Source organism: Electrophorus electricus, chromosome 4 (assembly GCF_041902795.1).
Source record: "Electrophorus electricus isolate QZ-2024a chromosome 4, ASM4190279v1, whole genome shotgun sequence".
In the NCBI taxonomy this organism is placed as follows: Eukaryota; Metazoa; Chordata; class Actinopteri; order Gymnotiformes; family Gymnotidae; genus Electrophorus; species Electrophorus electricus.
Genome location: NC_137500.1, coordinates 26,762,851 through 26,788,373, shown reverse-complemented (window position 1 = coordinate 26,788,373; position 25,523 = coordinate 26,762,851). Strand labels below are relative to the sequence as shown.

The window sequence follows — 25,523 nt, the reverse complement described above, 5'->3', positions numbered from 1 at the left end:
TTATCTGAGAGGAAGGACCCACACACTCATTAGAGGAAGATTAGGTGCGCCAGGCACGCGGTGAAGACAAGAAGCCAGCGAGAGGAACAGAGCGTCAGACTGGAATCATCGTTTATGAGGCAGACGACAAAGTTAACGCTCCGTTACTGAGTAAACGCGTGGGGTGGGCGAGATGAGTGGAGAGCTCGCTGACAGACCGGATGGCAGTTTGCTCACTTGCTGGAGGGGCCTTGCTTCTCCGCCGCCCCCCCCATTACGGTTGATTCATTGCAACCACTTAATTAACAGACTTTAATTATTGTCGAGGAGAGGCGCTTTGAAACAAATTGAATGAATGGGGAGGAAAAAAAACGGGAATTCTCCAGCGAACTGTGTCCGTGTGCTGAGAAAGTTCAAGACTGCAGGAATGTGAAGTGCAGCTGGCTCGTGTGTGTGTTCCACTATCCCTCGTGCTGCACTGGGGAACATCTGAAATAACACACCACAATTTCGTACCACTAGGGTGTGTATTATGTTCAAAATCATCCATAAGAAAGCTACGGGGGGGGGGGGGGGGTTAGATTAACATGGTGTGATTAATCCATGTTATAAGTGAAATAAACCCAAAGAAACGTCAGTGAATTCAGGACGAATTCACCGGCTGACAGAATCAGATACATTTAAAGGTCTAGACTACCTCAGTGTTGGCCAAAAACATGTACCTTTTTTACTCAGTGCATAAAAGTTCATCAGAGCAATTTGGGGAAGAAATCAGTACATAGCAGAGAGATTAAAGCAGGTGGCTCATCACTGGCATCACGTCTTTAAATCATGTTATTAGCACGTCTTTTGTAAACTTTTACTGGAGATGTTTTATCACAATTGCCCATGAAAAGATCCCGAATTGCTAGATAAAAGGGTCCTTTGCGGAGATCTTCAACAGCAAATCCCATCTGACCTGCCTGTCAATCTTACATGCATTAAAACACTGCAGAGAGTAGAGATTATGAATCCCACTACTACACTGAACCAAATGACCATATGGGACCCCACACGCCTCAACGTTCAGCTGACATCAGCCAGTATGGCTGTCCCTGGATGGAAAGATCCGGTATCCTTTTAATCTTCCATTTCCCACCCATTTCAAAGGAAAGCGGGAGGACTCCAATCTGGCATTGCTGATGAGATCTGCGGCTGGGAATAAAGCCTGAAATTAGGATCCGGGACGCAATCCGTAGGGAAGATCAGTCATGGATCCCAGGATATGTAATCCCATACGGATCATTAAGCAGGAAGCATCACACCAACGTTCAGCTTCTCAGTTTTTCTTACCAAACCTCAGAGCTCCCAGGAGTGCTGACATCAGCATCCTTAAAGGAGTGAAAACAACAGAAGAGAAGGTGAGAGAACCAACGGCAGGAGAGAGGCTGTTCGCTTTGTCACTATCTCCTGTACGGGGAGTTTAAGAGGAGACAACCCCACCACTTGTAGACTGCACTTGGATCTTCTCACAGAAAGAAAGAAAGAAAAAAAAAAAAAAAGACTCCCCACATCCCGTCTCTGTCTGGGAGACGCATGCCGGACAATGTTTGGGTCTGGTGGAATGTTCCGGCGTGCGCCAGGCGAGGTGGCAGGACAAACGCCACATAGCTGCTTGGAGAAGAAGTGGTATCGGGTTAACAATTCGCAAGGGCAACTGTTGCTTTGCACGGGGAAAGGCGGGAACCAGATCAAAAAAATAAATAAATAAAAAATAAAAATACAAAAAAAACACCCTACGTGGGTGACGGCCACTCAAGGATTGGATGACAATCTGCTGGAGAGAACATGAGCTCCAGTTCCCTGAGGTTTTTTTTAGCGCTCTAACTTTTGGTCTGTCAGAGGAGCAATGTGATCCTACCTCACTCTTTTATAATAAAAATAAAATGTCAGAAACATTTCATCGGTACCATATCATTAGTACCATTTTCACACAAACTATGCAACCCTTTTTATAACAGTTTTTGTATTTTTAATGACAGTCTGACAAAGGTAATATTGATAAATAAAGAAATCTTAATTATGTATTCTATTCATATTTCTTTCTTTGTTTTTTAATGTTGCCTAGAGAAACAAAAGCACATCTTTAGTGAAGCTGCGTGTTTGAACTGCTTCAACAATTCTCACACAACGGCTTCAAACTTTTAATCTCTTGTTCGGGTGCCTGTTGTGCGTCACTGCAGAGGTCAGAGACAAGAACAGAGCAGACCTGCAGGCCGCAGACGTGACGACAGTCGTCTGGGTTAGTGGTGGCTCCCCGCCGCAGTGGACCTCTCCAGCTCTGGCGCACCTGTGCAAGGTTCCTGAGTGCAAATCAGTGACAGTGCTAGCTCACTGGTTAAGGTACTGGACTAGTAATCAGAAAGGTGCCAATTCATGTCCCACCTCTGCCAAGTTGCCACTGTTAGGCCCCTAAGCCGGACCCTTAACCCTCAGTTACTCAAGTTTTACTCAGCCATAAGTGAAAGTCACTTTGGATAAAAGTTAAATAAATGCTCAGATAAATGCTGTAAATGTAAATGTACAGCTCCCAGACTGTTCCCCAGCCGCTGGGGACCATGCACCTGCTCTCTGATCAGCCTTCCGCAGACAGTCCTTCCGGCGCCCGGGAGGAACAGTGACGACAGGGCGTGTCTTCCCACCTCGTTGGGGAGCTCCGACCTGACAGAGCACTTGTGCGGGTACACTGCAGCAGGACAGCGGGACAGGGGCTGTCCTCGTGCCTTATTATGTGAATCCCGCCCGCTGCAAACGTGCAGGATGTAAGCAGATCCATTAGCCTGATCGGGCTTGACGCCGTGTTGTGACGGAAACGCCGTGTCTCGCAGCAAATGGTACGTCCCTGCACCATTAGCCTATAGTAACTGTGCGCCGGAGACGAATGAATGCATTACCCAAAAAACAACCTTCCGCTGTGAACAACAGAGCGCTAGTGAACACTTGAGTCGAGTTCCGAGACATCCTTATGTTACAAACAACATTCCAGCATCTACGTTTAATTTGGCATCCGAAGAACAAACATAATAATTAACATTCATGGAGCATCTGCAGAAAATAAAACAGAAAGACTAAAGTGAAAGAAACCGGATACAAAATGCTACTCTGCACGTGCCAGTTTGTGTGTGTGTGTGTGTGTGTGTGTGTGTGTGTGTGTGTGTGTATGTGTGTATGTGTGTGTGTGTATATATGTGTGTATATGTGTGTGTGTGTGTGTGTGTGTGTGTGTGTGTGTGTGTGTGTGTGTGTGTGTGTGTGTGTGTGTGTGTGTGAGAGAGAGCCAAAGACCCCAACTCTGGGCATGTGGGCAGTGAAGGAGCCAGCGATCTGCCACTAATGAAAACAATGATGGCAGCGTCAGGCATTAATCACTTTATTACATAATTACTTGCCCTATTAAGAGTACACCAACAGGACGCGTCTGTCTTGTGATCATGCCAGAAAGAGCCTTCGTGTTCCTGAAGGCAGCATTTTCATGTTTCTGCGTGCAACGCTACAACTCCAGGGCTAAAGGCACAAATCTCCTTTCTACACTTTTCCATAATGGCCGGCCTGGGAGCAGACCGAGGTGCGTTGCTACCTGGTCTCGTCATCTACCCAGTGGCCAGGTTTCTAATTGGTCAGGGGGGCTATTGCTTTCGCGGCGGTGCAAATCCTTTAGGGCGTGTGATAGGGTGCCGGTTGTTGCTAACTGCCAGTGCTTATAGTGGCATTTCCTGGGCCTGTCCCACGGCTCCTAGCCACTGCGTACAGTTTCATTATCGCAGGCCTGATGGGATGTCAGAACGGGACGAATCCATGCTGAGAAACGTGCCTCACTCTGGTCCCAGGAAACAGGGTGACAGCAAAACAGCTCATTATTATGATGTGCACAAATTTCAAGGGGGATTACTGAGGCGAAAAACTATTTGACTATCTGACAGAAACTGGTATCAGTACTTGCTATCTGGTTGGTACTGGCCTTGTAAAATAGAAGGGTTGTCCCTGAGGTGCTCACATCAGACACGTTACTTTAGAGACTTATCGATGTTGATTGGTAAATGTCCAAAAAACCAATAAGGGTCCTAGCAGAAGTCTTAACAGCTGCGTGTGCGTGTGCTGACAGAAAATCCATCCTGCTCTTTGTAATAAACACTAGCCAGCTAGGGGTGGGCCCTGCGACCTGCTGAAGTAACCACCTCTTAGCTGGGAAATCCATCATGGGAGAGGGCCGACTCGGGAAGTGTCGTCCCGTCCGCAGGGACAGCTGCCGTCCGCGCGATGTGAGCCGGCTCCGCTGGTTCCCGTCTTGACGGTCATTATCTCCGCCCGTGCGCCACTATCGCTGCCGGATTTTAGCAGCAGCCAATTATAACCGAACGAACTAAAGTGAATTAAGCAAATTCCAGAATCTCAATAACCTCTGGCTGCTCTAATCTGCGTTCGGCAATCCCGTCTCCCTCGACGACAGTGCAGGGCGCCGAGCCTTAAGATGGCAACAGGCGTCACCATCAGACGCGCAGCTACCGTCCTGGCGGAGGCGAACCTGCAGAGTGGTGGTGTTTTTCATTTCTGTTTACCACTGCTACAGCCACCTATGCGCTCGCTCGCTGCGTTTGCACTTGAGAAATCTCGGCTGTGTCCACAGGTGGAGCTCTGCGCTCTTGTTCACAGTTGTCTGCTCAGCAAAGTCTAGACAGTGCCAGACAGCTCAGCAAAAAAAAAAAATTATTAAAAAAATAAAAATAAAACTTAGAGGATGGAAGGTAAAAGGAAAAAACAAACACCTTGAGCACTTTCTGTATTAGAAACACAAGAAATAAAAGGAGGCAGGGTCTGAGGTGATGGGGTCCATCAGTCTAATGGGGTGGGCAGGACCCAGGACATGTCCTCTTCTCTCCTCTGAGGGTGACGGGAACCCAACGAGCAGCTGGATGATTTATTGAGAAGAAGAGAGGTCTCAAATGTGAGAGCCATGACTCACGCAGCTGGGTGACCCACCCAGAGACCCCAAGATCAAATTAACAAAGCAGGCAGCAGATAAGCAGACGGAGCCAAGAGTTTATAGTCCTGATCACAGCAGGGGGGAGATGGAGAGATTACGTTTCAAAGCCCGCCCCTTGGACCCCGCTTCCCCTACCCTGAAGGCCCCGCCACTTGTCCGTCAACATTAGGGCAGGCAGAGATGCTCGGCCAGCCCTCGGCACGTGACTCCGTGGGCAGAGGGCGTGGTGGAGCTTGGCCCGTGGGAGGCCGCGAGGGACGAGGGTCGTCAGGAGAGCTGCTGCTGCAGAGAGTGGTCAGAGCTGCACACGGACACGGCGATCCCGGGACTCGAGAAGTTCCGCGTGCCGTTCCCCACCCCACGACGCCCCACTCCAGTGAGAGATGGCGCTGACGGAGAGGGGTTGAGGCACTCTGCTGGGGGGAAAACTCCACGAACCTTGTTAGTGCTGTGTCCAAGATCCCCATCTCCACATGCATGATGGGAGCGTGGGTGGACTGACTGCTGCCTTCTGGGAAATCTCAGCCCAGGGCTCAGAACACAGTCATCAACAGGCCAACAGAAGGGGCGTGATTTAGCTCTGTCAGCTACTGCCTGCATTAGTGCAGCACCACAGAGCCTCTGACATAAAAGGACAGCATGTTCACAGGCAAAAGGAACGAAAAACCACCGTCCACCATGCTGAACTGATGGTAGAAACCATATGAGTAGTCCCATATTCATGAAGGAGTATTCTCTTCAGACATGTTCAGTCGTGACTCGATCTGCGTCAACAGATCGTTAGAGTACCATTTGTATCATTTGGTTTCATGAGCTCATCTCCAATTTGGCAGAGAATCCTGAAACATGATCAACAACCTCGCAGGGTACGACTCACCACAACCTCGCAGGGTACGACTCACCACAACCTCGCAGGGTACGACTCACCACAACCTCGCAGGGTACGACTCACCACAAACTCAAAGGTAATTTCTCATAAGCAGGCTGAAGGACGCAGAGCTAAAGGACGCGAGAACATGCGTCCTGGAACGTCACCTGACCAGTCCAGCACACGTGTGTGCCCGCACAGTCTGGGCCTCTCTGTGTCACAAATGCCCTTCCCCCTGGACACAACGAGGGTCAGATCACAGCCCTTTGAAAAGGTGAGGGGAGTGTGTCTGTAATTTCCCACAGCAGGCAAGACACACTCCAAAATCCTCAGCAAGGGGACAATCAGAGCGCTTCTACCCACCTACATATCGGACTATTTGTTTATGCAAAGCTGGCGATTACCCAGTTGATCTGTTCACAGCGACACAATTTGAAATTCAAGGCCATGACGGTGATTAAAACGGCACGAGCACGAATCCCTGCAGCATGAAACAAAACCTCAATGGCACGGCCACTTTTATGACGATGTGTGTCAGGCACCGCTTACCGGAGACACACCGCGCTGAATAGCAAACAGGTGCATCTTCTCCTGTGAAATATAAAGTCATCCCAAACCCTCGCCGCACAAACGGAAAATCATACACTCAGTGAGGCTGTTTGTGTGTCGCACGTTGAATGAAGGACCATATAAATCAGTGCTCAGGATGGCAAGTGTGTGTGTGTGTGTTTACTGCACACCGCATACGTGCATGTGGCAGGCAGGTAGGGGAGGAGTCTGGCTCCGTGTGTTAAATCAGGGTTGTGAGAGCTGGTGTTTCCTGCTGGTCACAGTGGGCGTGGCCTCCCGAGTGAAGGATCTGGGCTGACGGACACCTGTTTAATGACAATGATGTTTACAGTCTTACAGGAAATGAGGTCGAATTATTCATGACAGATGAGCCACTTGCTTACGCAAAGAAGGTTTCAGCTCTGCTCGCGCGCTCATTCAATATTCAGCCACAGCCATTACCAAGGTGTGTTTATCACAGGCAGGTGCGATTTAATCTGTCTCTCTGAAGATGTAAAAGCCTCACACACAACACATGTGCAGTGTTTACCGCAAAAATCATTCATATTACAATATTTACAAACTTCCCAAGCATCACTAAGCAAGCTGCTCTCCGGCGTTAAACTATGGCACCTAATCAGCCCATGCTCACTACCACAAACAATCGGGTTTCCAGCAGGGAACACGTCAGGTAACAGCTTGAGGGAAGAGACATGGCTCTGTGAGACAGAAAAAGAGAGGAAGGCGTGTGTGTGTGTGTGTGTGTGTGTGTGTGTGTGTGTGTGTGTGTGTGTGTGTGTGTGGGGGGGCACTAAACAGGGAGTACGGCCTTGACACAAGGCACCAGAAATAATTCTACGAGCAATGTTGTAGCGTACGGCCCGAGGCATCGTGGGCCTGGGCAGAGAAACCCGGCTAACATCCTCTCAGGACGCAAACATCATGGCATGAGTCATTAAACTGGGGTCCATAAATAGGGCAGAGAGTCAGACAGGGCAAGCAGGGGGTCTGCCGGTCGCCGGACACAAGGAGGACCGCGGGCCAAGCTCAGGGGAGCCTTAGCCCAGCCTGCCCAGCCCAGACCGGCCCTGCCCTGCATGGTCCTGTCCTGCCCGGCCCGCATCCTCTGCGTCTGGCTGAAGGTGAGGCTATGTGCGATTGCCAATTAGGCATGACGAGTGGCACGGCACACGACATATTTGTCCCGAACAGGCCGAGGCGCGTGCATAACGGCCTCGTCACGGCTGGCCACGCCGGTCCTGTCAGGGAGCTGCCATGCGGAAAATACTAGGCATTTCCGCGTCGGGAACTAACTGATAAAGAAAGCAGAGGAGGAGGAATACAGGTGATACAGGACACCTCCAGGGGAGAATGCCTGATCCAAGCCAAAGGTCTGACTCAACTGGACTGCACATACCTCACCGTCCTAACGGGCTGGACCATATGGACACAACTACTGCAGTGCAATTACAATGCTACATATTGCAATTGCTAAGTGTTTTGCAATACATTAAAAATGCACCGGTGAATCACTGGTAGAACTTGTGAAATTTGTGATTCATCAGAACACCCACAACACTGGAAAAACAGAAATGGGTCAAAACGTTCGCAGCGCACACACACACACACACACACACACACACACACACACACAAAAAGTGATTTGCTAGAGGACTCATTTGTGTTTTGCGGCCCATTGTAATATCAGTATCGTGAAGGACAGTACTGTGGTAACAATTAACTGACAATATATTGCGCATCTTTGAGTCCAAACACAGCACTGTTTCCCCCTGACGCTATGGGCTTTGAAGCCTCTCCCTTCTCTGCACCGAAATCAATCTCAAAACACAATTTAAAAATCAAATTAAGAGGCATGGTATGACAGTAATTCAAGGTTCTGCCTGGAGTTACCCTCTCCCGCAGAGGATCAATAAACCTTTTTACTGCCTTTAATTAAAACGCTCTGCACTTCGGATGATGCGTCATTCTGGACAAGCAAACGGCAACACACACTTCAGCGTGTAGCATCCAGCAGCTGGAGGAAAGAGAGAGAAAGAGAGAGAGAGAGAAAGAGCATTTCACACTGAAGGAGGAGGAGCCTTAACACTGAAGGAGGAGGTGCTTTGACACTGAAGGAGGAGGAGTTTTTTCACACTGAAGCAGGGGCTTCCCCCGCGGGGTGGTAGCGGCAGCAGTGTAGGTGTGTGTGTAACAGCAGTAACGTGTGTGTGTGTTTGTGTGTGTGTGTGTGTGTCTAACAGCAGTAGTGTGGGAACATGTCTGTAACAGCTGTAGTGTGGAAGTGTTTGTGTATCAGCTGTAGTGTGGGAATGTGTGTGTAACAGCTGTAATAGTACCAGGCTGTGTGCCAGGCCAACCAGAGCTCCAGGTGGTGTGGCACAGTGAGCAAGGCTTAAAATTAATAAGGAGACTTTGCGTGTGTGTGTGTGTGTGTGTGTGTGCCAAGCAGACAGGCTGGCAATGAGGAAGACGCTTCTCTTAATAAGATGGACGTGTAGGTGAGGACAGTGCTATGTGCTGTGTGTGATGGAGGGGCAGTGTGTGTGCATGCATGCATTTGTGTGTGTGGGAGGTGATGGGGGGCATGCTTCACTGCAGCTCATTAGTATTCCTGGCGGGAAGGAGACGTTGAGGAGTTTTCCTGGTGCGGGTCAGTGCGGCTGGCGGGTGCAGCCCTGACAGAGAGAGAGAGCAGCGCTTCACCTGCCACAGACCACAAAGGACAGCAGCTATTACGGATTCTGGAGAGTTCAGCCTCCGCACCCCGGCACATCAATCTGGGATACCTCGGAGTGTCTCTACAAGGGCCAGGAAAAGGAGGAAAACGCTAGCGCACGCACACACGCCCCCTGCCAGAGAGTTAATGTGTGTGCTCTGGTCCTAATCACCTCCCCACTGGTACAAAAACAGCTTGCTATCAATTTACTATCTCTACGTAGAAGAATGAAGGATTGATATTAATGTCCCTACGGTACGATATATTGTACATAAATGTATATATAAATAAATACATTGTACGATATATTGTACATAAATGTAATTATAAATTGTATGTATGCACGTATGTTAAAGAAACACTTTGTTTTGTGCTCTGTGAATATACATTTGTATAGATGTACACAGAGTGGATGACTCCAGTCTCAGTGTGATGATGACTACTAGAACAAACCCTTGTGTGTGGACGGAGGTGCGGATGTTACTGATGAGGATGGATGACATTTGCTGTTCACTCAGCGGTGTACTACACTCCAATACTAGCACGTGTGCAGTGGGGGGAATAAGAGAGAGGAACTCTGACTCCGAATGACACGTTTTTGCTGCTGCGTGGGGGGAGTACGTCTTTTGAAGCGGGTAGACTTCGTACCGCTGAAGTGAGCATCGCTACTCACGCTCGCACGCCTTTCCAAAGGAGGCTAAAGCATGCGCTACTCCCTGCTGGCATGGCTCAGAGAGAAAAAAAACCCTTCTCTGTGAAAGGCTAAACCACCAAAGCCGGCCATTTAATGATCCGGAAGACTTATGAACTTGGACTTCCTTCTGGCTCCGTACACAGACAGGGAACTCTAAGCGTGCAAGGAAATTAATACTAGCAGCTACCACACACATGCCACCGAGCAAAGGTCACAAGAAAAAGAAGGGAATGACTCAGAGGGCCAACGTTCCTGACAGGGGCAGCCACCTTGCCGATCACGTTTTTATGTGATGGACTTGGTGAGGCCGTGGCCTCAACCCCTCAGGGTCCGTGGCTCTGCTCGGCTGGGGCCGCTAAAAGGCTTGCTCTCGGAATCTCCGAACGAGTCAGTGGCATGATTGCCATTCTGCAGTCAGACGTTCCGAAAAGGCAGACGTTCCGGAGAAGCAGACATTCTAGAGAGACAGATGATCCGCTGCAGTGGGACCAGGGTCTGCAGCGGTCTGCTAATCCGGCACACGGTGCTGTGTGTATGATGTATAATTCGTACACTGAAGGCAGAGAGCTGTTTCTCTGGAGCTCACACATTAACACAGCGAGAGCAGGAGAGAGGTGTGAAAATCACACTATTGTCCCTGCATACTGAAAAAGGAGTGGGACAAAACCTCAGGAACAGCAAGTCAAATATAGCAACAGAAGAGAACATACACTCCTGTTCAAATAAATAAAAAAACCCACCAACAACAAACAAAAGTGTATTTCAACAACACATAAGTCAAGCAAGTAGCTGAATGAGTTAGCTAGCAAGCTAAACTATAGCAGGCAAACTACTATCAAAAATATAAGGTAAACAGCCACTTTAATACGGGGCATTTTCTCCTGAAAACAGACTTAAAAGGTGATTTTTTTTCTGTGTGCTTCATAGACCACATAGTTGATGCGAACTCCATCACCATGAAACTATTTACGGTATCCTAGCAACTAGCCCTCAGCTTCCTATGACAGCCATCTTTGCTTAACCTGCTAGAAGTGCAGAATGGTACGGAGGGTTGTGTTGGCTCTGGTCATTCTGGGTCTCAGTCCTCAGGTCAAAGGTCATTCCAGCAGACCAGACAAACCACTCACCCAGGCTCCCTGGATCCGAGGAACCAACGGTCTGTCTTCATTGCTAAAGATCACTGCGAGACACTAGTTGACAGTATAACTGCAGATGCACACTTCAACATCTGAAACATTTAAGCTCAACACTACACTACACGATCATCACTAGACTGCTGTACACGTTCAGGAAACCGTGCCCAGGCCGATTAAAACAGGAAAACACAGACTAACAACATGTCCAACACACAAACCGCAGAGTTTGGTGAAATATGCACAGCGGGTAGCCAGGGGTTTAACAAAACGCAGCCATGTGAAATGACATGGGAGAATAATCCATATTAATTCCAGTAATCCAGACAGTCATAGGCCACCAGTCAACCTGCATTCAGGGTCTTTCTCTGTCAGTCACGCTGTCTCTCTGTGAGAATATCTGGCTCATCCATCCCTGATAGACAAAAAGATATATAAAAATATAAAAGAGAAGGGGAAACTCAAGAACGCAAACATGGTTATGCAAGACATGAACTGAAATACTGCATGTTTATCAAAATATCAAAAGTACACTTAGTCTAATTTCATGGGTTTAGGAACATGTTGAACGCTGGGTTGTCTTAAATCAGCAAGAGAAAGAAACCTCTACCACAGATGAAGAGGAAGACTTGTGGGGTATGTAGTTCATGTAGATAATGTCAAGGCAAATGAAAGGAGAAAAGTCTCCAGACACACTCCAGGCACTTCACACCTCACTTTCCTCAAGTGAGCCAAATAAGAGCTGAGCAAAAAACTACCGGAGACATCAAACTCTCTGGCTGAGTGACATAAATCCACTTCCTGTCTTCATGAACACAGACTTTCTGAAAAGTTCCACTCATAAAAAAAGAGACAGACAGACAGACAGACAGACAGACAGACAGAGAGAGAGAGAGAGAGGGGGAGTGAGAGACTAACTGGTTTGTTTGCATGTAACAGCACTGGAGAGGTGACTGTTCTTTGCTTTGCGCTCAAAGCCGCCTCTCCGCGTTTCAGGCCTGATGTAGCTGCACGCAGTGTTCAGGCCCTGTGAAGAAGTGGGTGATGAAGGGACAGGAGGAAAGGGAAGAAGGGAAGAATGGAAGACTTTAAATGTTCCACCAGTGTGGGGTGACATGCATGGGTGTATGACTTCAAAATGGGCGCCTGTGCAGCTGAGGGCTGGTGGGGAGTGCTCAGGCTGTGCATGACTCCGCCAAAGACCCTCAGGTACCCGTCCTGCTGCAGCTGGGGGGAGTGCTCAGGCTGTGCATGACTCCGCCAAAGACCCTCAGGTACCCGTCCTGCTGCAGCTGGGCGGAGTGGTTAAGGCTGTGCATGACTCCGCCAAAGACCCTCAGGTACCCGTCCTGCTGCAGCTGGGGGGAGTGCTCAGGCTGTGCATGACTCCGCCAAAGACCCTCAGGTACCCGTCCTGCTGCAGCTGGGCGGAGTGGTTAAGGCTGTGCATGACTCCGCCAAAGACCCTCAGGTACCCGTCCTGCTGCAGCTGGGGGGAGTGCTCAGGCTGTGCATGACTCCGCCAAAGACCCTCAGGTACCCGTCCTGCTGCAGCTGGGGGGAGTGGTTAAGGCTGTGCATGACTCCGCCAAAGACCCTCAGGTACCCGTCCTGCTGCAGCTGGGGGGAGTGCTCAGGCTGTGCATGACTCCGCCAAAGACCCTCAGGTACCCGTCCTGCTGCAGCTGGGCGGAGTGGTTAAGGCTGTGCATGACTCCGCCAAAGACCCTCAGGTACCCGTCCTGCTGCAGCTGGGCGGAGTGGGTAAGGCTGTGCATGACTCCGCCAAAGACCCTCAGGTACCCGTCCTGCTGCAGCTGGGGGGAGTGCTCAGGCTGTGCATGACTCCGCCAAAGACCCTCAGGTACCCGTCCTGCTGCAGCTGGGCGGAGTGGTTAAGGCTGTGCATGACTCCGCCAAAGACCCTCAGGTACCCGTCCTGCTGCAGCTGGGCGGAGTGGTTAAGGCTGTGCATGACTCCGCCAAAGACCCTCAGGTACCCGTCCTGCTGCAGCTGGGCGGAGTGGTTAAGGCTGTGCATGACTCCGCCAAAGACCCTCAGGTACCCGTCCTGCTGCAGCTGGGCGGAGTGGTTAAGGCTGTGCATGACTCCGCCCAGAATCCAGGCATGGCCAATGACACAGCTCGCCACTCACACAATTAGATACTGAGGAAAGGCATGAGAGTCTATAATGAGAGAGGCAGTGTAAGGAGTGAAGGATGAAGCCCACAGAGAGAGAAAGAGATAAAAATGTAGGTCAGAGAGCTTCACAAATGAGGATTAAAGAGAACCCCCAAGTAATGAAGAAGTCTCTAAGTCTCATGAAAATGAAAAACTTGGTTCATGAAGGTATGTTACACAAGGAGAACACAAGACTGATATACCTGTTCAGGTCCAATAAACGGGCAGAGAATCATGGAGGGCTGGGCCCTGCGTGCTACCTACTCAGATCTACATTAGCGTCCTCTAACGTCTTCTAACATTATCTAATATAGAGCCGAATGTACTGTGGTCAGTGAATGGGAGTGGACAACTAACAGAGCCATATGGAGTGTGGTCAGTGAATGGGAGTGGACAGCTAACATAGAGCAGTGTGGAGTGTGGTCAGTGAATGGGAGTGGACAGCTAACAGAGCCGTATGGAGTGCGGTCAGTGAATAGGATTGGACAGCTAACAGAGCCGTGTGGAGTGTGGTCAGTGAATGGGAGTGGACAGCTAACATAGAGCAGTGTGGAGTGTGGTCAGTGAATGGGAGTGGACAGCTAACATAGAGCCATATGCAGTGTGGTCAGTGAATAGGAATGGACACGACCATACCAGACAGGGGGATTTACGATGGACATGGAGGATGTCATTCAGCTTCCTTCTTTTGCACTCAGCAGGGGGACATCTACATTAACGTGCATGTGCCGCCCCCCACTCTCAAACACACACAGATGAAGCTGCATGCTGTTGAATAATGGCCTAGGCTCCCGGAGGCACAGACAGAAAAGCAGCTTCTTATTCAGATTCAACCACTTAGCCCTTTCATGTTGAATGTTAGGCAAACATAACTTATGTGCACACGCACGCACGCACGCACGCACGCACACACGCGCACACACACACGCCTTGTATCACAAGCATGCCAACAGGCTAAAATAAATGTAAACAAGTCAGGTTTTTGCCTCAGCACTGCCCCTTCCAACTAAGAAAATGGTTAGAAGAAAGAAGGAAAGAGAGAGAGAGAACGACAAAGAGCTTTTAGAGCTCCTGGAGGGCTGGCATTGGCTAAACATAGCTAACTGCTCCAGGCTGAGAGAGGTCGGGGTAAACACTCAGCCATCAGTCCACGTCACTGCTCGGCTCCTGAGGGGCGGGCTGGCACAGTCACCTCTGCGGCTACGTCAGATATGCGCATATACGCAGAGATATGCGCAGATATACCGTGTGGGCGGGGCCAGACGCCATGTGCCTGGGTGCGAATGTCGTGGCTTGGCAGACGCACAGAACAGCTGAAGTGGCCACAGGGCATACTGCTGATGTCGGGGTCCCTTTTAACACACGCACACACACACATGCACACACGCACGCACGCACACACACACACACACACACACGCGCACGCACGCACCAGCAGCGATGCCACTGATGAAGGCTGTACAGAATATTGTTTTTTAATTTTATCGCCATCACAATATTGCCCTTTGTGATACTAATATCGCAGAAGGACACAATATGCAAATTAGCTAGCAGATAATCGCTGGTTTATGGTTTGCTCGGAGCACCCAGACCAATTTCAGGCTTCCCTGATGAGTTTTCTGTGGGTGGGTGAAGAATCACAGCTTTAACAACAATATTTCAACATTTCAGCGTAATGCAGGCCAGGTTTCAATAATGTCACTTTAAGGTCCATCAGTGCGTTGGTAACACGGCGCAGGTCACGTCACACCTGCAATATGTAGCAACTTAAATGCGATATACATGCTCTGTGCATCTGGTGCTGTCCTGACTGTTCTGCTCTGTGCTCGTGATCAGGCGGCAAAGAAACCGCACGCTCAGCACAAACCACAGCCTATCGTCTCCAAAACCAACAGCAGATAGAGTAATATGCCCTTGTCTAACTTACTTGCATGTGTGTGTTTATGCACGCGCACGCGCGCAGAAACGTGTGTGTGTGTACTCTGTCGATGGCTCCGTCTTCCACAGCTCTGCATCTCTCCATCATCACGTCCTCCTCGACAGCCACCCGCCCTCCTCCGCCTCTAGCGCAAGGTTAATGGCGGTCACCTATCTCCCCTACCCTAGCACGCCGCTGCGTACCAGCGCAGCGTTTGAAGCCTGATCCGGCCTCGCTGGGCGAGAGGAGTACTCGGCGGTGCGAGGAGCCCTGATAGGGCAATCGCAGGCGCTCACAGGAAGTTGGCAGTGATTCGCCGTCCTTAGCAGACGCAGCGGGGAGCGTGAAGAGAGTATATAGTCACAACAGCAGTCCGGGCAAATTACATGAATTACCAACGTCACACAAGCTTCTCCACACGGCCACTTCCTGTTTGATAAGCCGCTTGTTTTGATACTAGGACTTTCAGAATTGAACAGCAAACAGTTCTTGTTTGGGGGCATGAGGAAGTGAGGCTGTACGAACTTGACATTTCACTGGTAATGAAACCAATTCTAACTCATCCTAGACTTCCAGTCTTAGCAAAGTTGTGAACACAGTTATGACAGAATTAAGTATAATTTTATAAAACACACAACATTGGTAAGGACGTCCTCCAACATTTCAAAGATTGCTCACAAAAAGAAGAAACGGAGAGTCTGACAGAAAGAGGTGGAGCGTCGTGGCTGATCTAAAATGTTTAAAAAGGCTCCAGTTTAACCGCGGGCAGCCACACACGCACCCTGAATCCACTCCTGAAACGTTTCCTTTGATGTTGCTCTAAACGAGCCACTAAACACCGGTGTGCTGAGTCTGCACCGTGCCTGCCTGCCGTGCAACCCCCTCACTGCTGCGACGGCGCTTTATTAACGGAGTGTCAAAACAGTCATGACCGCTCGCAACATTAAGCGCTCGCTCCAGCTTAACAAGCAGGCGGCAATTACAGGAAACGCGCAACAGGACGGGTGGTGGTGGGGGAGAGGCTGGAGCAGAGGCCTGCGCCCCCTCCTGCCAGCGCTTCCACCCATGGCCAGAGGCGAAACCTCGCTAATGGGCCGCCGCAGCTAATGGCACGAATCCATCCAGCATGATGCTTTAACGAGGTTAAATCTGCATCGCTGGGTAATTAGTCCACCCCCTCACCCCTCTCCCCAACCCCGGGCGCCTCCCATTAGCTCTCCTCCTCTGAGACCCTGCGAGAACTTCTCCAGTTGCCACAAGACGTTAAACCTCCTCGGCGTACTGGGCACCAGGTGCTGGGTTGTTGTCAATCGGTAGGTGGTTTTCTTGTAGTTTTTTTTAACCCCTCTGTTCTGCCACTGGGATGAAGACGACTCAGGCAGGGTTGCAGTGGATACGAGCAGTTTAACGGCGCTGCTGTTCAGAAGAAACGCAGCGTGCTAATTCCTGGTTGGTAACCTGCAGGGCGGCAGGCCACGGAGAGAGAGAGAGAGAGAGAGAGAGAGAGAGAAAGAGAGAGAGGCTCTGAACACTTCATATTATTCAGATGAATGTAATCAAGGATTTATCATCTCCAGTGGATGCTAAGTGCTTGGAGGAGCTGGTAAGCGAACCGCGCACCCTGCTGCGAGCACTAGCACACAGCACGGCAGACGAGCCAGCTCTCTGCCTCCCATGACTTGGGCCAGTGACTCCGCGGCGTGAATTTTTGGTCCTCCACTTGCCAGTGGAGTCCATGCTTTAAAAAGCGAGTGTTCTGAAATGGGGTAGATTAGATTAGCACTGGCAGGCTTTGATCTAAAGCTCGGCGCCGGGCTTTGATCCGCACATCCGGTGTCTGCAGAGACTGGCGCGGTACGGCCCATATCACTTCCATTTGTGTGAGTGGCGCGACAGTGTGAGGAGCGTGTGCGGAGGGCCGAGGCGCGGCCGCTTTCCCCTGGTGTTCGAAACCTGATCAGCGTCAGGCCAAGGGCCTGCAGGAGCAGCAATGCTTCCCACCCCTGCACTGGCAGAAAACCCCCCAGAGAGGGCAGTCGCGCAGACACAAGGATGTGTCGTCAGCCCTGGAACTGGAAGAGTGAGAACAGTGCACACATTCACATGATGACAACCCATCCGAATATGGGCTCATTAACACTGACAATTCAGCGTGTCCAATTACCACCTCGGAGAGTCCGTCAGAGAGGAGACTTCACAAAGCCCCTCGCCGCCCTCCACGGCGTCCTGTCACAGAACCGGCCGGCTCAGAACTGTGCAGGGTACATTTGCAGGGGTTTAAAGTGGCCCGTCCACAGGGAGCAGATGATATCGCGTTTCCGCCAGGGCCCTGCTTGGCTCTTCACTCAGGTCACGCACAACAACCCCACAGAGGTCAAACTGTCAACAAGCCTGCACGGACAACACCTAACATTCTATGGCTCCTGGACGCCAAGGCATCGCTGACCTCCAGACTTAACCTTTTTATGCAGAGGGCAAAAATGTCTATTTTGACATTTTTTAAGTGAAGTAAAGAACAAATGGAGAACAATGTGCCCAAATAACAAATATGGTGATGTAAAAAAGGCTACCAGAATTAGCAAACAACTACAGTTCTAGGATTAGGCTTATATATACACTTCTATATGAACAGAGAAAATACCCTGCCACATCCAAAAACTGGTAGTGTGTGTGTGTGTGTCCTACCCTACTTAAAGATGTTAGTGAGGTTACTGTATAGTGTGTGTCCTACTCTACTTAAAGACGTTAGTGAGGTTACCGTATAGTGTGTGTCCTACTCTACTTAAAGACGTTAGTGAGGTTACCGTATAGTGTGTGTCCTACCCTACTTAAAGACGTTAGTGAGGTTACCGTATAGTGTGTGTCCTACCCTACTTAAAGACGTTAGTGAGGTTACCGTATAGTGTGTGTCCTACCCTACTTAAAGACAGTAGTGAGGTTACTGCATAGTGTGTGTCCTACTCTACTTGGCCTGACTGGTGTGTGCCTGACTCAGGGCCCAAGCACAATCACGGAGTTGAGGATGGAGTAGTACCTGGAGGAAGGTTGGTCCTCTTCCTCTTCTTCCCGCTGCTCTCCGTGCCGTTCTCCAGAGGACACTCGGACACCAGCGGCCCATTGGAGCTGTTGAACTGCAGGGGTTCGTTATTAGTGGCAGGGTCAAAGGGCAGCGGATTCAGTCCTGGGAGAGAGACACAAAGAGAAAACCCCCTGTCAGAGTATAGAAGATGGATAGCGTTGAGGGGTGGGGCAGGGATATCTTAAGTCCCTCTTTAATGCCTCCGATTCATTTCAATAGCAGCATCTTTCCAGAAAAGTACCAAGCCAGGCTGATCCTCAGCAATGCCGCCACTAGTCATCAGCCCTCCTCTCTCTCAACGGACTCTCAATACGTAAACTTTGGGCTCAGATGGTGGAAAGCGCACTACAGACAGCAGTCAATATCCAGAAACACACGCTTCAGGTGCCACATGAAGAAAGGGTGAACTCGCTGATAAAAACGACTGACTCAATGTGAAGATATGGCTTCAGAGCAGAGGAACAGTGAGCAAATCATACAAGTGAGAGCTGCGTGTAATGTATCAGTAGTTTAGTCGTCTTCTACAGTAAAAGTGAGATGCTATTTATGAGAGCCACGGATGTCTGGGAGACGCAGGACTGTTCTCATGAAATATTCATCATATCGCTTGGTTTGCAATTGTTTTGCTTGGCTTTGTTTTTCTTAAGGAAATAGGAAGGATGGGATTGAGGAATGTCTCCTGGCTCCTCCAAGTTCACTTCCCTCCTTCGCCACTCCAGGATGGGAAAAGGGCCGATGACGAGTTAATGGCGCAAAATTCAAAAGGAGGCTGATTAGCGTCTTGCATCTGACCTGCACAGGACATTCGGAGGGTATAATAGAGAGGGAGAGCGAGAGACAGAGACAGAGAGAGAGAGCGAGAGAGAGAGAGATGGAGAGATGGTGAGAGAGTGAAGGAGAGATAGAGAAAGCTGGAGAGAGCATGTGTGTGTGAAAGATAGAGAGAGAAAGATGGAGAGAGCGTGTGTGTGTGTGTGTGAGAGAGAGAGAGAGAGAGAGAGAGAGAGAGAGAGAGAGCACCCGAGTAAGACTCAACCAAGAGAACAACCAGAAGATGGGAGATGGATATAGATATTTAGATCGAGAGGAGAATAAGACAGAGAAAGAGAGTGAGACAGACACATATTCAGAGAGAGGATAACAAGAGAGAGAGAGAGAGAGAGAGAGAGAGAGAGAGAGAGATATTTACAGACACTCAGACAGAAGAAGGAGCGCAAGAAAAAGTGAGAGAGAGTGTGAGCGGAAGCACACAGAACAGAAGCAGAAAAAGCCCTCCAAGAGCATACACACAGACACGAAGGAGGGGCGGAATCTGGGGGCCGGGTCCGGCGCTGAGGGCCAGAACAGCAGACCCACGCTACTGACAATTTAAACCACACTACAGCAGCTCCACCATCCCCTCCACCCCCCCCCCCACCCCCCACCCACCCGGCTCGGGTTCTCCCACACTCCCCGGAGCTCGTGAAGTCCTTGGCAAGTAACAGGCTGCTAATGAGAGATGACTCACAGAGTGAGAGCTCCGAGGAAGGCTGGGCACGGCACCACCAGTTGCCCACGGCCCCTCACATCAAAGCACGCATGCAGGGTCCTCTCTCTATGCCGCCTGTCCATAACACAGAGCCCCACGGGCACCTGCCCCTGGACGGGGCCAGCGGTGACCCAGGAGGAGCGCGAGCAGGGGGCCAAGCACTGGCAAAGTGCGCCTCCACAGCGAGCCCCCGCCGGCTGCCACGTGGCGTTTTGGTCTTGATTTCTGCATCTGGCTGCCTCTTAAATGAATGATGGTGAATTAAGAGATGACTGAATAATTTGTGTATGTGTATACAAATGCATATAGGCTGCATTCGTAAGTGTTTATATAAACTATTCACAAATCACAATATGTCACAATCACAATATGTCGCCATGTGTGTGCTAATTAATTTTCCTCTACATTTTTTGCTCCCCACCTGACACACACACACACACACACACACACACACACACACAAGCATGCACGCACAACATTGTACAGTATGCCATGACGTTCCACAAAACAATAAAACATTGTACCATGAACATATGAGAATGGCAAATCAGTTGTCACATGTGCCAGAAGACATGGGACTGGTCCACAGCACCAGTACAACACTCCCAGTCCACAGCACCAGTGCTGTGATGGGACAGACTCCCAGGCCAGAGCACCAGTACCATAATGGGACAGACTCCCAGTTCAGAGCGCCAGTGCCCTAATGGGACAGACTCCTGTATTATGCACTGTGGAATACACATGTTCTGCACAGTATTCACAGCTGGTACTGGGAAAACACATCTGGGAACACAAGGATCCACATCAGGATTTATTTAGGAGAGGATCTTAGCCTAGGGCCACAGACCTCCGGATGACCCAAAACTCCTCTGGATGCAGTGTGTTTACTCTGGGAGTTTGACACATGGGGGGGAAGCAGAAACAGAATGGCATGGTTCACCCCCCCCCCCCCCCAAGCAATGGTACAGCCTCCCCAAGATGGATTTAAAAACGGAAAAAAATCTGAATAAATGTGACATTTTAGCACATGCGAGGCAAAATCCAATTTTAAGAATGCCGAGCTGACTTCACTTATATAGAGGAAGTATGTTTTTATTACATTCATGCCCAGAAGTTAAATATACATGGAGAGGTAGGGGAAAAAAAACGAATTAGGATAATTTCTGGCCATGACTCTGAACTGCTGCCTAAGATTGTGATGCTTCAGTAGCGCCACTGATGAGATTTTAATGAGTAATACTCTTACGAGTGCAGATCACACACGCAGAGTCGGAGCCGAAACCGAAACATATAGACTCGGCTCTTATCTGATAGAGTTAGACGGCGGGAGATAAAAGAGAGAGAACTAAGCGAGAGTAAGCGAGACAGAAAGGTGCGGTGAACAGAGAGAGAGATGGAAAGTTAAAAAAAGAAAAACAAAGCAGAAATCCGAGAACGGAAGGGAGGGAGGAGAGAAGACCGAGAACAAGGGAGAGTGTGCGCCAGCGAGGGAGGGAGAGAGAGAGAGAGAGAGAGAGAGATGGGGTGGCTGATGAAGGGTGATAGATGTGACTGAGAGAGAGAGTCCTTCCTGTGAGCGCTTGCCATTCCGTACAGGAAGCTGGAAGCCGCTGACGGCCTCTGACACTAAATGAGAGTCATGCATATATGCATGTGCGACGGTGCCGTTTTGATGGATGTTTCTCTCACTCTCTCTCTCTGTTACTCAAGACAAGCGACTCCATAACGCATTTATAGGGTAATTTTAAAGGGGGTGGGGGGGCACGGTTACGCCAGTGGCACGCCACACTTGCTCATCAGCAACAAACCGATGAAACCTTTCCCTCTGAACCCATGACCGCGCCCGTGACCCCAACCGTGACCGCACCCCCGCTCCCAACTCTGTGTGATCTCTATCGTGCTTTAGAGGAGCACATGCCACGATTACGGCTCCTGGCCGCGATCTGAGGGGATGAGCCGAAACTGTAGTGAAGGCAGGAAGGACCGTGTAGAAAGAGTGAACATGCTTTCCGGTTTCCTTCCCCTCTCTTTCTCTCCGAGTTAGTCCAGAACAAATCACAGCATGAGTTGGAAGGACTGAAGCCCCTCCCACGTGTGCCTATACAGAAACAATGAATAAAACACCTGGTTGCATTCCTCTGCCCTGCAGTTCATCCATGGCCATTCCTGTCTAATGAACATCAAACCGCACCTCTGCATGCTGCTCGTCTGTCTTCATTTCTGTCTGTCTGCTTGTCACTCTCTCCTGGTCTTCTGGCAGGTCGTCGCTAACCACCTCTCACATATGAGAGATGCGCCGGTTAATCTCGGGAGCGTGCCCAGGAAGACCACTGTAAAAGTGCCTAACGTCCACCAGCTGGCTTAATTAAAGTCAGCCAGGAAGATCAGTTTGCTCCCGGGAGTCAGGACGGGGAGAGTAAGAAAAAGAAGACAAAATGTTCAGGGTGTCGTATATAACACAGCTATAACAGAGTTATAGGGGAGGACCAGGCAGTACTAAACGGGCACTGTATCACACCGGCGCCCGAGCAGTGCTTTTGGCACGGTGGAACACAACATCTCACTGCCAAATGTGGATTTATTTATTTATCTATCAGCTATTTATAGATGGATATAGAACCGAGGGTCTGAGGTTTCCCATGGGGGCCCTGTTTACACTGCACCTACAAAAACACATTTAAGTGTTCAAAATAAAAAGGTAAGTAAAGGTGAAAGCTAAAAGCAAACCAGAGTTTTTGAGTAACCATCATCCTTAAAAGCAAGTGTATTTCCAAGCTGGGGATGTCGGCTACGTTGTGCAGAGCAGTCTCCGCATGCAGCTAATGGAAAACACCCAATCTGCTTCCACGGTTCTATAGGACTCCACCGGTCATGTAAGGCTGGGTACTCGGACCTCCGTCGAGAGTGTCTACACTCTCCTTGGAGAATGATCCTAGTTCAAAACACTCAATTTCCACTGCTACAACTATCATATAACAATTTGAGTTTGGATTGCAGTGACCTTGTTGGCTATGTGCCAAAAGCCAGCATCAGCCATCCACTGCAAATCACTGTGAGTAGCTACCAACAGTGACTGTGAATGAAAGGTAGCAGGGTGAACATTTGCTGTCGACAAAGGCGGAATGGAGGTATTTGAGACTGCAATCCAGTGGTGGCAGCCGTGTTGTCTGGAGTGGGTGTCTGCGTCAGCAGCTAGATGCTGTTGGCCTCGGGGTCTCTCAAGCACCACAGCTACGTAAACATCTCGGGCTGGCGCGCGCCCAGCTCCAGACCTGAGGATGGTGGCTGACTGATGGTTTGTCTTGGCAGGTGTTGGCCTTGCTGTCAAAGATCAGCGACTCAGATCTGCCTCTGACTGAACATGCCAGCCTTCCACCTTGACGGACACTCTTCCTCCTTAAAGACATTGCTGGTTCGTGTAATCGGGGTCACCTCACATGCCACCTGCTCCTTAGACTGGCCGTGCTATAACATGAATGGAAGGTTATTCCTCCCTCACCCAACAGCACACTCTTCCTCATGCATTTATGTCAAGCTGTTTCATTACTGTGATTTAGGACTGAATTATTTCACAAGCTCCCAATAAACTAAAAATGACTCAGAATTCAGTTCCCGGTATCTGCTCAGGTGTCCCCGTGCCACTTTCTCAAATAACGTTGTTTTCAGCCCTCCATATTTGTCACACTTCAGCTCTTTGTCTGTCATCTCTTCCAAGAACAATTTTAGTAGCTTATTTATCACCCTCCCCAAACATTTCAAGGTTCCACTAAAACAATTTATGCCTTCGAGTTAAATATACATGAATGTCTTAAAATGCTTTTCCATGGGGCCTGGAGTGTGTAGGCGTGAGAGCTCAATGCCATTGTCCTGACGTCTCCGTGAGCAGTACCGCTGTGTTCCTGGACTCGAGGACCCAGCTTTTCCATCAGAGCAGAGTGGGCACTCTGGCTGGGTTTCTCCACCTCTCCCTTTATGAGGAAAAAAGATGAAGGGGGAATATTGCCGCCACACCGGCCTGGGAAAACAAATAACGGCTGTGGGGTGACCGGAGGAGAGCCAAAAGGCAAGGGCATCACCGATCACTTCGGAGGAGAAAGAAAGCGAAGGAAGAAAATGAGGCGTAAAAACTAGTGAGTGGAGAAAGTGAGAGAATGAGTGTCACCCCACACAGGCTGAGAGTTTTACCCAAAAGGGAGCTCATCTATGGAAATAGATGTAAATAAAATGGTAATGTATGCATGAGAGACCTGGCCAGGTCCTGTCCATATGTCGGAGACGCGCCCAGGGACGGCGCTTTCTGCGAACGCCCCTAAAAGACGTGTCATTTCCTCGCCTTCCTCCATACGTCTCCGTCTTGGCTCTGCCTAGCCTCTTGAGCTCCCTTTCAAAGGCTGGTTGAGACAAGTCACGGTGGGCCGTGGGCAACACTAGCTACGCACAGCTGTGAAACATCGGCGTCGCCCCGCAGCGGACAGTAAGCACCACCGAACCGCACACAGCCGGAAGAAAAGAGGCTTGACGCTGGCAATGAGAACTGTGATGGTGATGACGGAGTCCTAAGCCCCCCTGCCACAAGCAGCACTGCCCAGGTAGCGTCAGACATGACACCGGCCCTGATTCTGGGCTGCCTGCACGCACGAATGCGCACTCACCCACACAGACAGACGCACGCACACTGTCACCATCACCCACACATCCACCCACCCACCCACCAACACAAAACAAACAGGAATGGATTTATCAGTGTGAAGAGCTACATCTCGTATGCAGTAAAAACACACACCACCAAGATCAATGCACTAACACAGATAACGACAGCACTGATGATTAGAGATACAACTGACTCTCTCTGATGGGGGGACTGTAATGAGTGAGTGAGTGTGTGAGTGTGTGAGTGTGTGTGTGTGTGCACCGAATTGAGTGTAATTTAGCCAAGAGACTGTAGGGTTCACTGTCTGAATTGCACGCGCCTCAAGGCAGGCCTGGAGGGTTTGTTTCAGTACAGAGGAGACCACACACACCCTGGCCACCTGCCACGGTATCACACACTAGGTGGCGCCCTAGAGGTACATGGGGAACGAATCCTTATGCTGTGGTGAAAGGTCCTCAGTGCGAGTACAAGTGAGTGGCAGCGGGGTTAGTCAGACAGACAGACCGGGGTTAGTCAAGAGCAGTCGGCGTGTTTGAACTGAGCCGACACACGTCTCTCAGAAAGCACAGCTGAGGGGATCCTATTAGCCTCGAGTGGAACAGAACACCCTGAACCCTTCCTGTGATCCATCGAGCTGAACCAGCACCGCACAGACACTCCCTGCACCGCTGATCGGAAATTCAATACCTCCGCCCGAGGACACGGAGGCTGACATCAGGAAAGGCCGGGAATCCGTCGGAGGAGCTGGGTGAGGAATGGGATCTGCCACGGCTGAGCTGTACCCATCACGCCACGCCAGCGCTACAGCTCCGGATGTTCTAGAAAGTTCCGTCTCAGGCTCTTCCCCCTGGACCACATGGAATGTATTACCAGCAGCTGGAATGCTGTTACACATGCCAATTTTTCAACGCGGACAGCCTTGGACTCAGCCAGGATACTTTGTGTCAGAGCTTCTCAGTGGCGAGGCATTAATCTTCCCTGAGCCCGAAAAACAACTTAACACGAAGATTAAGCCCAATTTATCTGTCTGAGAGAGAGCGAGAGAGAGAGACAGCGCAGTAGCGCTTCAGTGACCTAATGCACCCAGCGACCATGTTTTAGCCTTCTGCAGTTCCTCACCTGGATCAGACATGGAAAAGGTGAAAAGCGTCCACTGACATTTCGGTAAACTGTGCTGGCGGGGGT

The 25,523-nt window shown here is 50.0% G+C and overlaps 1 protein-coding gene across 6 annotated transcripts in view; it reads right to left on the bottom strand.

Annotated features, from left to right (window-relative positions):
• The window catches only part of enox2 (ecto-NOX disulfide-thiol exchanger 2), a 154,994-nt gene that overhangs the window by 63,985 nt on the left and 65,486 nt on the right, over positions 1-25,523 (bottom strand). For all 6 annotated transcript variants that reach the window (XM_035536030.2, XM_035536031.2, XM_081712987.1 and 3 more), the window contains one exon: positions 18,115-18,261. In XM_035536030.2, the coding sequence (XP_035391923.1) occupies positions 18,115-18,261 (147 nt within the window). The remainder of the gene's footprint in view (positions 1-18,114; positions 18,262-25,523) is intronic.